Source organism: Podarcis melisellensis (genome assembly GCF_964234715.1).
Source record: "Podarcis melisellensis genome assembly, chromosome: 2".
NCBI lineage: Eukaryota > Metazoa > Chordata > Lepidosauria > Squamata > Lacertidae > Podarcis > Podarcis melisellensis.
Genome location: NC_138529.1, coordinates 121,257,175 through 121,272,180, shown reverse-complemented (window position 1 = coordinate 121,272,180; position 15,006 = coordinate 121,257,175). Strand labels below are relative to the sequence as shown.

Genomic DNA, 15,006 nt, shown 5'->3' with positions numbered 1-15,006 from the left:
GCCCACCTAGCAGTTCGAAAGCACATCAACGTGCAAGTAGATAAAGAGGTACCACTCCGGCGAGAAGGTAAACGGCGTTTCCGTGCGCTGCTCTGGTTCGCCAGAAGCGGCTTAGTCATGCTGGCCACATGACCCGGAAGCTGTACGCTGGCTCCCTCGGCCAATAAAGTGAGATGAGCACCACAACCCCAGAGTCGGCCACGACTGGACCTAATGGTCAGGGGTCCCTTTACCTTTATATGACACTCGCTGTTTCCTGAGCGTTCATACTGATTGGGTTGTGTACTATGACAATGCCTAAATGCACTTTTCTATCACACTTTCTTCTTCTTGGAAGTGTGTTTATTGTCTCTGGCCTACAATTATTGCAACTATTCTTGATCATTTCATTTTGGCAGTAAAGCAGCCACAAAGTACTGGAAACTTCTGTCTCTCTTGTTTGCCATTGAGGAGATCAATCAGAACTCCAGGCTCTTACCCAACACCACTCTGGGCTATAATATCCATGATAACTTTTTCCATGGAAGGGTGACGTACGAAGCCTTGGTAGACCAACTCTCTTCTGGGCAGGTGAATGTTCCAAACTACAACTGTGGAGGACAGAATAACTTGGTTGCTGTTCTTGAAGGTGCTGAGTCTCACAACTCCATCCAGATTTCCAGGATTCTGAGTATCTATAACATCCCACAGGTAGGAATGGAGAGAGGTGTGGCATTTTCTGTCCAAGTCTAATTCTAGAGAACTCAAAAGCTATGTACATTTTGCATAGTGTTGACATAATGTCTTCCTCTTCAAAATGAGGAAGACCTGGGATGTTAGGGTTTTTATTTTAAAAAGCTGTCACAGACAATTGTGGGGAGTTATTGGAATTAAATGATACTGATGAACTGACTATGATGGATACATTAAATGGGGGGAGGGGGGCCCACAGTGATAAATATTGGAATTTTTCTAATGTCCCAAGTATTGGATTAACCTGTATTTCGCTACTGTAGCATCCCAGGTCGACATGAGCAATCCACTACTACTCCAGAGTCTTCCTCCTGATCAGTCATTGCCAGTTCAGACCACATGAACACATATGGGGACAAAACCAATAGCCACTGACAGGGAAAGAGGATTTAAGATGATAGTGGACAGTGTGTTTTGGATCGCAGGCTTAAGCCTCTTTCTTTTTTCTATTTAATTAATTGTAAAAGGAAAAGATGAGGGAATGAATGCCAGTAAAAAACTGGGCTGTCGTTTTAGGCAAAAACAGCGGAAGAGTGGGAATGTTCAGCTGGGAAGCTTCACTTTTTGAAGTCATGTCAAATGGTGGTTCTCAGCACTCTCTGTATGGGGAATAAAGGGGAATAAACAAGGTCTCTAGTATAGGTGGCCATGCCACTAAATATTTGGGAAAGTAGATATGTTTTGAAGAAGAAGAAGAGTTTGGATTTGATATCCCGCCTTTCACCCCCTTTAAGGAGTCTCAAAGCAGCTACCATTCTCCTTTCCCTTCCTCCCCGACAACAAACACTCTGTGAGGTGAGTGAGGCTGAGAGACTTCAAAGAAGTGTGAGTGGCCCAAGGTCACCCAGCAGCTGCATGTGGAGGAGCGGAGATGAGAACCCGGTTCCCCAGATTACGAGACTACCACTCTTAACCACCGCACCACACTGGCTCTCAAATCACATTAAACATGATAGATAGATATAGATAGATAGATGATAGATAGATAGATAGATGATAGATAGATAGAGATAGATATAGATAGATAGATAGATGATAGATAGATGATAGATAGATAGATGATAGATAGATAGATAGATAGATAGATAGATAGATAGATGATAGATGATAGATAGATAGATAGATGATAGATAGATTAGATAGATGATAGATGATAGATAGATAGATAGATAGATAGATAGATAGATAGATAGATAGATAGATAGATAATGATGATAGATGATAGATAGATAGATAGATAGATAGATAGATAGATAGATAGATAGATAGATAGATAGATGATTGATAGATGATAGATAGATGATAGATAGATGATAGATAGATAGATAGATAGATATAGATAGATGATAGATAGATAGATAGATGATAAATAGATAGATGATAGATAGATAGATAGATAGATAGAAGATAGATAGATAGATAGATAGATAGATAGATAGATAGATAGATAGATAGATAGATGGATGGATGGATGATAGATAGATAGAAGATAGATAGATAGATGATAGATAGATAGATAGATGATAGATAGATAGATGATAGATATAGATAGCATAACATTTTGAAAGCATCTAAGTGGCATACCATAACAAGAAGCCTATTCGGATGCTTTAAAGGTTGAGGTCATTTTAACCTGTTTTACTATTTTAACCTTCATATGTTTTAAAGTATTGCTGAAATTTTTATTGATTTTCTTACTTTTCATAAACTGCTTTGAGAGCTATTGTTTCAAGCGGTGCATGCATTTTATGAAATTAATGAACTATATATGCAAATAAAGTAACAAAGTGTAGTAAAATCGTAGTATTAAAGCCTATTAAGAACAAATAAAAACAGGGACCCAGGGAATTCCTAGAGATTAACATCCCATCTGATCTTACGTGTCAAGTCATTGCCTCAGCGCAAAGATTTGCATTTACAAGGTAGATAGTAATAATAACAAAAGGCTTTGATCCAAAACAAAACAAGTCAACCATCTTCCTTCTCTTGCCAGGTCAGTTACGCATTTGTCTCCCAAGTTCTCAGTGATAAGAGGCATTTCCCTTTTTTCTATCGGATGGTCCCCAAAGAAGAAGCCCAATATTCAGGGATTGTCAAGCTGCTCCAACACTTCAGATGGACGTTTGTTGGTCTCTTTGCTCCAGACACTGACAACGGAGAGAGATTCTTAAAGATGTTGCTGCCTCTCCTCACTGAGAATGGCATTTGTGTTCCCATCTCACAGAGCATCCCCCTAGTTGACAATCAACCTGTGAATATCAGTTTTCTACCATTCCAAAAGTGGAGACAAGTCAATGTATTTCTTTACTATGTAGAAACTAATTATTTATCCCTGGGAATCATAATTATAGAAAAAACATTCAACCTCTTAAAACCCAAGACAGGGAAAGTCTTGATCACAACGGCTATGTGGGACATCTCCTTGGAGTTAAATTACAGTGGCTTATCTTTCCAACACATCCACGGCATTCTTTCTTTCTTTTTGGAGACAAATAAACGGGCAAAATACAGTGGTTTTTTACCCTTCCTCTCTGGTATTAAGAAGTTTTGGGAGGAAGCTTTTAATTGCTCCTATTTAAAGCATGCATTCTCAGCGAAAGGCTGGACAAGATGCAGAGAGAGAGAGAAGCTGGAGAGGCTTCCCCAAGATGATCTGGAAAGAATCCTCTCTCTAGACAGCTACAGGATCTACAACACTGTCCAAGCTGTGGCTCGTGCCTTAAATGCTGCATATTCATCCAGATCTAAGCAGAGGGCAAAGTACAATCTGGACGTTCAAAGGCTACTGGCATGGCAGGTATTTCATTCCCATCACAGACATCTCTGCCAAACGTGACAATCAATCGTACCATTCCAGAATCATTTTCTTGGATTTGTCTGAGAACATGTGTAGCGTGGGGAGGTAAAAATTTTAGGGACCAATTCAGGTCACTTCAGAAATGGGTCTGCAAAATATCACTTTCCCAAGCAGATGCTTAAAGACACAACTACTTGAGTCTGCAACCAGCCCCAGGTCAAAGGAGATCTAAACATGGAATAGGCAGAATTGGATTGTTGTTGTTGTTGATTAGTCGTTTAATCATGTCCGACTCTTCATGACCCCATGGACCAGAGCATGCCAGGCACTCCTGTCTTCCACTGCCTCCCACAGTTTGGTCAGACTCATGCTGGTAGCTTTGAGAACACTGTCCAACCATCTCGTCCTCTGTTGTCCCCTTCTCCTTGTGCCCTCCATCTTTCCCAACATCAGGGTCTTTTCCAGGGAGTCTTCTCTTCTCAGCAGAATTGGATAGCCAGTATAATTTCCCCTTATTCTAGACGATACTCTTTTCTCTGCCATTCTAGCTCCACCCTTTCCTGGGAAACTCCCAGTTTTACAATTCTTCCATGGATGGAGTATATTTGGATGAGAACGGGGAACTGGCAGCTGACTTGGACATTGTGAACTGGGTGAAGTTTCCCAACAAGTCCATCCTTAGAGTGAAGTTGGGGAGTATCAACAGACAGGGATCCCGAGATCTACAGTTCTCCACCGACCAGGATGCCGGTGCTTGGCCCAAAGGGCTCAAACAGGTGAGAGAATTCATCTATTTTTCTATGGTATTTCCCACCTCAACAGCTCTAATTATGATCTACCTCCACATGCCTGTCAACATCTGTGGGGGATTGCAGTCAAACATAACTATGATTGAATGCTAATTAGTGCATGAAGGGTTTAAGACAACCCCTGTTCTGTATTGTATTGAAGGATAGCTCAACAATACTACAACCAGTGCATAGGTAACTCGAGCCCCCCTTTTCCAATTAAAGAGGAAGTGAAGCCTTCTCTTCTTGCTATGCAGCTCTCTCCATGTCATGTAAATGACCAAGGAGGATGTGCCTAAGCAAGCTCCAAGCTTAGCACACAAGTTTGGAATATACTGTATTTTTTACTTGAGTATTCTGCCTTTGTTCTCCTTGCTGCTGCTTGGATAAATGCATGAATCTGACCTTTGGAATGTATTGTAAGTAAAACTTTTTAAACTTACTTAACAGTATTAACAGCCTACATTCCTAACACTTCACTATGCTGCTTCACATTGTGAGTTTAACTGCTACTGGGGGCTACTGGAGAGTGAGTTTATTCCCCCCCACACACACACACACATTATTTACTCCACACATGTGAATCACAGGGATTCATATTTTCAACATCAGCATCCAGGATTTATTTCATTTAGTAGTAGGTCCCTGTTAAAATGTACATGTAGCATTCAGATGTTTGTGGTGTAAGGAGGTTGCTTATTTTAGTAACCAGGTGAAGTGGCCCACATTTCCCGCACCTCCTGCTCTAATTAAACTGGAAATGCTTCTTAATAATAATTTATTATGCCATTATTATTCCCTTCATTCATTAAATGCCCAGGGCAGAGTACAGAGAAAATAGACATATGAAGTCCCTTATCTATAGTGAAGGCTCTGTTTCACATTGCTGGGAAATATTCTACACTAATCAATTGGATTGTATCCTATGGATCTCAGTGTTTACCTTGAAGTCTTCTGAGAACTTAGGTCCTGATCCATTTATCATATGTACCCATTTGGCTTCAGTAGCAAACATGGAGCCTGTGTAGTTACTGGAGGTTTGGCACTATGCAAATTTCAGGGACTCTCTCAATTTCCATATATTTCAGATTTTCATTATTCCAGTCTTGAGTTCAGTTCCCCACAATTCTACATCAGACTGATATTAAAAAAAATAAAATGTCCTGATTGCCGGTTTAGTACAAATTTCTTTTAACACTCCCTCTTCTTTTCCAATACCAAAAATTATCAGAGAATTGGTGAAATGTCATTCCATTTGGCTTTTCCCACAATGAACAACCTTGCACCTACAGTTCGCACCTGCTGCAGCCTCTGGATTGTCTTGAAGGGTACCTCAAGAATCGTACAACCAGGAGGTTATCAGAGCATAGAAAACTGAGTCCGGACTAACCCTGTTTTAGGAACTATCACAGCTAGTGGACCTGCAGGAGCTGGAAATAGCCACTGAATGTCACTGAAATCACTTGGGCTGCTAGCCCAAGTAAGCGTAACAACTTTAATTGATGCTTTTAACTAAACATAAGGCTAGAATAGCTAGAAGAATTGATTAATAAACGGCCTCGGTCCAGTATACCTGAAGGAGCGTCTCCACCCCCATCATTCTGCCCAGACACTGAGGTCCAGCGCCGAGGGCCTTCTGACAGTTCCCTCGCTACAAGAAGCCAAATTACAGGGAACCAGGCAGAGGGCCTTCTCGGTAGTGGCACCCTCCCTGTGGAATGCCCTCCCACCAGATGTCAAAGAAAAGAACAATTACCAGACTTTTAGAAGACATCTGCAGGCAGCCCTGTTTAGGAAAGCTTTTAATGTTTAACAGACCACTGTATTTTAATTGTTGGAAGCCGCCCAGAGTGGCCCTCCCCAACCTTGTGCCTCATTTCCATGACAAAATAAGGCCTAACCTATTTTCCTTGGTGCCCCCTTGTCTTTATGTTAGACCCTGCCTCCTTCCAGGTGCACGGAAAGCTGCAGTCCTGGATCTGCCAAGGTGGTTCAAGAAGCAAAGCCACTCTGCTGCTATGACTGTCTTCCCTGTGCAGAAGGAACCATCTCCACTCACGAAGGTGGGATGAACTCCAACATGTAGCAATACTCTCAGGAACATGAGGTCTCCATGTGGTAGAATCATTTCTTTAATGATAGAAACATGGTTGACTATTTTGTGGAGAGCAGGTGTGAAGTCTGTGAGCAGTGCTATTTTTCTAGAAAAAGAAGTGCTGGAGCTCACCATGAACATCTCCCTCGTTCGCTTAGAATGGTGCCCACCTGAGAGGTGCCGCAACTGAGTTCCGGTTGAAAAAAGCCCTGTCTGTGAGATATAAAGCAGTGATCTGCAACCCAGGATGCCTGAGTTCTGCCCTAAGATTCGTTATTTCATAACTGTTCCAAATATACAGGTGAAACTCGAAAAATTAGAATATCGTGGAGAAGTTCATTTATTTCAGTAATTCAACTTTAAAAGTGAAACTAATATATGAGATAGACTTATGACATGCAAAGCGAGATATGTCAAGCCTTTATTTGTTATAATTGTGATGATTATGGCGTACAGCTGATGAAAACCCCAAATTAACAATCTCAGAAAATTAGAATATTGTGAAAAGGTGCAGTAGCTATTCAATCCATAACACCTGCAATGGGTTCCTAAACCTTTAAATGGTCGTCCCTGCTGCTTGTGCACCTTTTCTTCCACACTTTTCTCTTCCCCATAACTTTCCATGAATGTGCTTTGATACAGCACTTTGGGAACATCCAACTTCTTCTGCAATTACCTTTTGAGGCTTTCCCTCCTTATGGAGGGTCTCAATGATGGCTTTCTGCACAACTGTCAGGTCAGGAGTGTGAATGGTTTCAGAACTCACAGGGTTAAAGAGTTCTGTGTGACGTCTCTCAATTCCTGAGGCGTGACTAGAGGGAGGAGTTGTTCCTCACTGCCTGTTTGTCTCTGAGTTCGAAGGAGACTGAAGCACAAAATGTGTGCTCTAAGCCCAGGGAAGTTCCGTAATTGTTTTACTGCCTGAATAAAGACTGAGTTATAAACACACGGACGCGTAGGTGTGTTTGATCTGCTTTACACCGGGGAGCAACAGCACGCTGTGTTTACTCTGCTTGCGTGGCTAACGGGAGAAACGGAGCAGCGAAGTGGCGCACCGGAAACGTGCCAGGCTCCAGGACGATTAAGCTATGGCTAATTGAGATCGTAAATCAATTAGCCACGCCACGCCTCAAGAAGGAGTCTTCCCCATGATTGTGCTTCCTACTGAACCAGACTGAGAGACCATTTAAAGGCTCAGGAACCCATTGCAGGTGTTATGGATTGAATAGCTACTGCACCTTTTCACAATATTCAAATTTTCTGAGATTGTTAATTTGGAGTTTTCATCACCTGTACGCCATAATCATCACAATTATAACAAACCTTTTAAGTTGAATTACTGAAATGAACGAACTTTTCCATGATATTCTAATTTTTCGAATTTCACCTGTAAAACTGTTGTCAGGATAAGGGGTCGGAATATTGTTTTAAAAGTTCTATGGACAACAAATAAATGAATACCTGTCACCCTAGGAACAGGAATGACTAGAGGACCTCTGGCCGGTTCATTTTTTTCTCCCCAAACCATGTGACTGTTGGAATTTCAAGCTCTTCTCACGAGAAGCTGGCAGCAGTCCAGGCACCCGGCTTGAATTCCTGTTGACCTCCCTGGCTGCATTCCCCAGCAGACGCAGGCAAGGACTCGATCGGCGATTCTTCTCAAACGTGAGAAGAACACACCCCTCTTTCCTGCCTCCCCCAGGCAGGGGAAAGAGATAGACAGAAACGTATTTACATGCTTTTATTTCTGTCTTTGCAGCGTTACAGAAAACGTGACTGCTCTCTCCATACTCCAGCAGTGTTGTAACAAACACACCCTGTACATCCTGTACAGCTCATATTACACTGTGAGGTAATTCCGGTGCTGCGCACTGAGAAATGACTGCCCCTCTGTTCCCACAGCAGTCCCAACATTCCCATCATGTTTACACTTCAAGCTACGACTTTGCAGCTGCATTGCTTCATTATCGTAACAGTGACATGGTTTTTTACTACCTTGAGGGAAGGCCTTCTTCATCGTGGTCTTATTTGGTGATCACTCGTAGCCGAATAAGATTGTCTTCCATGAACACTGTTTTAACAGTGAGTCCGTAAGTGACTGTGGAGGCCAGTTCTGGATCCGAATGTCCTTCCACAGTGGGGACATTGGTTTTCAGGTGGGAGTTGATCACGGTGTGGATTTGCCAAGCGTGCCTTCCTCTTAGCACGATTCTCCCTTGCGTCCTGCAAGGGTCTTCAAAGCACATGACACCTTTGGTAAAGGCTGTTCTCCAATCCCAACCTCCTTGGCCATGTGCAATGATTTTTATGGAATACAGTTTTTAAACAGTAGGACAGTTCAAGTTTACCCCCGATGGATGCGAACAAAGACATAAACAAATCGTAGGGACCACTTTCGGTTTATCTTTTGCAAATAAAAACCCATATTTGTATTCTCTTTGCAGATGCAGAGCATTGCTCAAGGTGTGCTGAAGATCAGCATCCAAACAAGGACCGAGATCAATGTGTACCCAAGATTATCACCTTCTTGGCTTACGGAGAACAACTGGGAATCCTCCTAGCTTCCTTTGCCTTCTTCTTAACTTTAACCACAGGTTTAGTGATGGGAATCTTTGTTAACTATAAAGACACTCCCATAGTCAAAGCCAACAACCGGGACCTCTCCTACATCCTCCTCGTCTCCCTCCTGCTTTCCTTTTTGTCCTCCTTCCTGTTCATTGGAAGGCCAAAGAAAGTGACCTGTCTTCTCCGACAAACGGCCTTCAGCATCATTTTCTCAGTTGCCATTTCTTCTGTCTTGGCAAAAACCATCACTGTGGTTCTGGCCTTCCTGGCCACAAAGCCAGGGAACAAGGTGAGGAGATGGCTGGGGAAGAGTTTGGCAAACTCCATTGTCATTTCCTGTTCCAGTGTCCAAGTTCTCATCTGCACGATCTGGCTGGGGATCTCTCCTCCATTCCAGGACTTTGACACAAGCTCCCAGGTTAAAGAGATCATCCTACAATGCAATGAAGGGTCTACCGCCATGTTCTATGGTGCCCTTGGCTACATGGGCTTCCTGGCTGCCATCTGCTTCACAGTGGCTTTCCTAGCAAGGAATCTGCCTGCAACCTTCAATGAAGCCAAGCTGATAACCTTCAGCATGCTGGTCTTCTGCAGTGTTTGGGTGTCCTTTGTTCCCACCTACCTGAGCACCAAGGGAAAATATATGGTAGCTGTGCAAGTCTTCTCCATGCTGGCCTCCAGTGCTGGGCTCCTGGGCTGCATCTTCATGCCCAAGTGCTACATTATTATATTGAAGCCAGATCTAAATACAAAGGCATATTTATCCACAAAAACTAAATTAGAAAAGTGATTCTTCTTGGAACTGTTTTTCAGATGCATTGTTCAGCAAGTACAGCATCAAACTTCAGATTACGTCAGAGGATTCTCACCACCTCTGCACCCATACATGTGGGATGAGTAGATGGAATGTTTTAATATAGTCTCCCACCCTGCTTTTAATGTTTAGTCAAAATCTCCTTTCTTGCAACTTGAATCCATTGGTATGGTTCCTACCCTCCAGAGCAGGAGAAAACAAGCTTGCTCCATCTTCCATGTGACAGCCCTTAAGATATTTGAAGATGAACCATCGGAAGTGGCTCTTAGAAACTTCAAGGTGCCATAAGAAGATGGTGGAGTACATGACATTTTGTAGTGCCCAAGCTGCATAGGAGTTGTTAAGATCAAACCTCTAAGGCAACATGCTACAATTTAGGAAGAAAATGGACATGCTAGATCATACTGGGGCAATGTGTTCCTGGTGATGCAAAGCTGTCAGCAGCTGTGTCTCTGCATCTTGTATGATCTAGAGCTTAATCCCCTGTTGTTGTTGTTGTTGTTTAGTCGTTTAGTCGTGTCCGACTCTTCGTGACCCCATGGACCAGAGAACGCCAGGCACCTCTGTCCTCCACTGCCTCCCGCAGTTTGGTCAAACTCATGCTGGTAACCTCAAAAACACTATCCAACCATCTCGTCCTCTGTCGCCCCCTTCTCCTTGTGCCCTCCATCTTTCCCAACATCAGGGTCTTCTCCAGGGAGTCTTCTCTTCTCATGAGGTAGCCAAAGTACTGAAGCCTCAGCTTCACAATCTGTCCTTCCAGTGAGCACTCAGGGTTGATTTCCTTCAGTATGGAGAGGTTGGATCTTCTTGCAGTCCATGGGACTCTCAAGAGTCTCCTCCAGCACCATAATTCAAAAGCATCAATTCTTCGGCGATCGGCCTTCTTTATGGTCCAGCTCTCACTTCCATACATCACTACTGGGAAAACCATAGCTTTAACTATACGAACCTTTGTTGGCAAGGTGATGTCTCTACTTCTCAAGATGCTGTCTAGGCCTGTCACTGCCCTTCTCCCAAGAAGCAGGCGTCTTTTAATTTCGTGGCTGCTGTCACCATCTGCAGTGATCATTGAGCCCAAGAAAGTAAAATCTCTCACTACCTCCATTTCTTCCCCTTCTATTTGCCAGGAGGTGATGGGACCAGTGGCCATGATCTTCGTTTTTTTGATGTTGAGCTTCAGACCATATTTTGCGCTCTCCTCTTTCACCCTCATTAAAAGGTTCTTTAATTCCTCCTCACTTTCTGCCATCAAGGTTGTGTCATCTGCATATCTGAGGTTGTTGATATTTCTTCCGGCAATCTTAATTCCGGCTAGGGATTCATCCAGCCCAGCCTTTCGCATGATGAATTCTGCATATAAGTTAAATAAGCAGGGAGACAAAATACAGCCTTGTCGTACTCCTTTCCCAATTTTGAACCAATCAGTTGTTCCATATCCAGTTCTAACTGTAGCTTCTTGTCCCACATAGAGATTTCTCAGGAGACAGATGAGGTGATCTGGCACTCCCATTTCTTTAAGAATTTGCCATAGTTTGCCGTGGTCGACACAGTCAAAGGCTTTTGTATAGTCAATGAAGCAGAAGTAGATGTCTTTCTGGAACTCTCTAGCTTTCTCCATAATCCAGCGCATGTTTGCAATTTGGTCTCTGGTTCCTCTGCCTCTTCTAAATCCAGCTTGCACTTCTGGGAGTTCTCGGTCCACATACTGCTTGAGCCTTCCTTGTAGAATTTTAAGCATAACCTTGCTAGCGTGTGAAATGAGTGCAATTGTGCGGTAGTTGGAGCATTCTTTGGCACTGCCCTTCTTTGGGATTGGGATGTAGACTGATCTTCTCCAATCTTCTGGCCACTGCTGAGTTTTCCAAACTTGCTGGCATATTGAGTGTAGCACCTTAACAGCATCATCTTTTAAAATTTTAAATAGTTCAGCTGGAATACCGTCACTTCCACTGGCCTTGTTATTTGCAGTGCTTTCTAAGGCCCATTTGACTTCACTTTCCAGGATGTCTGGCTCAAGGTCAGCAACCACACTACCTGGGGTATACGGGACATCCATTTCTTTCTGATATAATTCCTCTGTGTATTCTTGCCACCTCTTCTTGATGTCTTCTGCTTCTGTTAGGTCCTTTCCACTTTTGTCCTTTATTATGGAAATCTTTGTACGAAATGTTCCTTTCATATCTCCAATTTTCTTGAACAGATCTCTGGTTCTTCCCATTCTATTGCTTTCCTCTATTTCTTTGCATTGCTCGTTTAAGAAGGTCTTCTTGTCTCTCCTTGCTATTCTTTGGAAATCTGCATTCAATTTCCTGTATCTTTCACCATCTCCCTCGCATTTTGCTTGCCTTCTCTCCCCCGCTATTTGTAAGGCCTCATTGGACAGCCACTTTGCTTTCTTGCATTTCCTTTTCATTGGGATGGTTTTCGTTGCTGCCTCCTGTATAATGTTACGAGCCTCCATCCATAGTTCTTCAGGCACTCTGTCCACCAAATCTAAATCCTTAAACCTGTTCCTCACTTCCACTGTGTATTCATAAGGGATTTGACTTAGATTGTATCTTACCGGCCCAGTGGTTTTTCCTACTTTCTTCAGTTTAAGCTTGAATTTTGCTATAAGAAGCTGATGATCTGAGCCACAGTCAGCTCCAGGTCTTGTTTTTGCTGACTGTATAGAGCTTCTCCATCTTTGGCTGCAGAGAATATAATCAAGCTGATTTCGATGCTGCCCATCTGGTGATGTCCATGTGTAGAGTCGTCTCTTGTGTTGTTGGAAAAGCGTGTTTGTGATGACCAGCTTGTTCTCTTGACAGAACTCTATTAGCCTTTGCCCTGCTTCGTTTTGATCTCCAAGGCCAAACTTGCCAGTTGTTCCTTTTATCTCTTGACTCCCTACTTTAGCATTCCAATCCCCTATGATGAGAAGAACATCCTTCTTTGGTGTCACTTCTATAAGGTGTTGTAAGTCTTCATAGAATTGGTCAATTTCAGTTTCTTCAGCACCAGTAGTTGGTGCATAAACTTGGATTACTGTGATGTTAAAAGGTCTGCCTTGGATTTGTATCGAGATCATTCTATCATTTTTGAGATTGCATCCCAGTACAGCCTTCGCCACTCTTTTGTTGACTATGAGGGCCACTCCATTTCTTTTACGGGTTTCTTGCCCACAGTAGTAGATATGATGGTCATCCGAACTGAATTCACCCATTCCCGTCCATTTTAGTTCACTGATGCCCAGGATGTCAATATTTATTCTTGCCATCTCATTTTTGACCACCTCCAACTTACCCAGGTTCATGGTTCTTACATTCCAGGTTCCTATGGAATATTTTTCTTTACAGCATTGGACTTTCCTTTCGCTTCCAGGCATATCCGCAACTGAGCGTCCTTTCGGCCTTGGGCCAGCCCCTTCATCAGCTCTGGATCTACTTGTACTTGCCCTCCGCTCTTCCCCAGTAGCATGTTGGACGCCTTCCGACCTGAGGGGCTCATCTTCCAGCGTCATAACTTTTATATTTATAGTTATAATAATATTAATAATATTTGTGTAACTAGTTTGTGTAACTAGTTTTTATCAAAGTGCCAAGCCTATTTTGGCACTGAGTGGTACATAAATTCCTGCTTTCATTATGAATAATAATAAAATAAGCATTGGGGGAAATATACAAAAAATGTCTCAGATAACAATTTGTGAAGAGGAGGTTGATGCAGGAACTATTATCTCACACTACATTGACATTACACACACAACTCCCATCTCTGATACCGGCAGCCTTGGAGACCTAGCCTGTACTGGCAAACCTGCGCACAGAGCCTCCACCCAGAGGAGCTGTCTACCATGTCCCCTGCCCCTCGACCACACCAGACAAGGTGTTTATACACTGGTGTATTGTGTTTTAAATTGTGTGCGGTGAAAAGTGAGATAGGAATGCTTGTTATAGAGAAAACACTGAAATAAAATTTTAAATCATTGTCATACTTCAGCTATATCTCTGCACTGCTTTACAAAATAATAATGATAATAAAAACAGCAATGTAATAATAAAGCTATTATTATTTATTTGATTAGCATCTCAGCCCAGGGCAGCTATATAACAGGGAGGGGGGAATAAAAGTTGAAGTTTAAAAGCCTGAGAGAGAGCGAGAAAATGTTTTCAGCTAGGGCCAAAAGCACAACCACATTTAGTTAACAGGGGCCCTAAAAAGGAGAGCCACTTATAATAATAATAATAATTTATTATTTGTACCCCGCCCATCTGGCTGAGTTTCCCCACCCACCAGTGGCATAGCATGGGGGGTGCAGGGGGGGCCGGCCACAACTTCTTGGGGTTAGGGTCAGGGGGCGCAAATCCACGGGTTAGGGGGCGCAAATCCATGGGTTAAAGGTAAAGGTAAAGGTACCCCTGCCCGTACGGGCCAGTCTTGCCAGACTCTGGGGTTTGTGCGCCCATCTCACTCAAGAGGCCAGGGGCCAGCGCTGTCCGGAGACACTTCCGGGTCACGTGGCCAGTGTGACATCGCTGCTCTGGCGAGCCAGAGCCGCACACGGAAACGCCGTTTACCTTCCCGCTGGTAAGCGGTCCCTATTTATCTACTTGCACCCGGAGGTGCTTTCGAACTGCTAGGTTGGCAGGCGCTGGGACCGAGCAGCGGGAGCGCACCCCCCTGCAGGGATTCGAACCGCCGACCTTTCGATCGGCAAGCCCTAGGCGCTGAGGCTTTAACCCACAGCGCCACCCGCGTCCCTAATCCATGGGTTAGGGGGAACAAATTACTTGCCTTGCCCCGGGTGCTGACAACCCACGCTACGCCACTGCCACCCACTCTGGGTGGCTTCCAATCGAGTGTTAAAAACAATACAGCATTCTGAGAAGTTCCCACCCCGTCCTTCCAGTCATGGGTTTCCCGCCTTCTCTCTCCCTTCCCCCTTCCCCATCTTTTGACCAGACTTTTTCCTTGCAACCTCCATCCCATCTCCATCTCCATAGAATTTGTAGAAAGATTTTGACAGATTTTTTCCAATCACTTGCGGTCAAAACAAAGTAATTTAAAACAACTGTCGTTGAGACATTTCCTTCAGAATCTGCTAGCGGTTCTCAACCTGTGGGTCCCCAGATGTTGTTGGACTACAACTCCCATCATCCCTGAGCTCTGGCCTTGCTAGCTTGGGATGATGGGAGTTGTAGTCCAACAACATCTGGGGACCCACAGGTTG

At 43.5% G+C, this 15,006-nt stretch overlaps 1 protein-coding gene across 1 annotated transcript; it reads left to right on the top strand.

Moving 5' to 3' along the window:
- The first annotated feature begins 641 nt into the window (after positions 1-641).
- On the top strand, positions 642-10,026 carry LOC309364944 (vomeronasal type-2 receptor 26-like). Its single transcript, XM_081902985.1, has 4 exons — positions 642-690; positions 4,078-4,305; positions 6,254-6,380; positions 8,857-10,026. The coding sequence occupies exons 2-4, from the start codon at positions 4,120-4,122 to the stop codon at positions 9,765-9,767; spliced, it is 1,224 nt and encodes a 407-aa protein (XP_081759111.1). The 5' UTR covers positions 642-690; positions 4,078-4,119; the 3' UTR covers positions 9,768-10,026.
- The last annotated feature ends 4,980 nt before the right edge of the window (positions 10,027-15,006 follow it).

What these genes read in the sequence shown, in the direction of transcription:
- LOC309364944 (XM_081902985.1), top strand. Translation starts at nt 4,120, where the DNA reads ATGGATGGAGTATATTTGGATGAGAACGGGGAACTGGCAGCTGACTTG. An exon ending in GGCCCAAAGGGCTCAAACAG is followed by an intron (nt 4,306 to 6,253) that starts GTGAGAGAATTC and finishes TCTTTATGTTAG; the next exon opens with ACCCTGCCTCCTTCCAGGTG. An exon ending in AACCATCTCCACTCACGAAG is followed by an intron (nt 6,381 to 8,856) that starts GTGGGATGAACT and finishes TTCTCTTTGCAG; the next exon opens with ATGCAGAGCATTGCTCAAGG.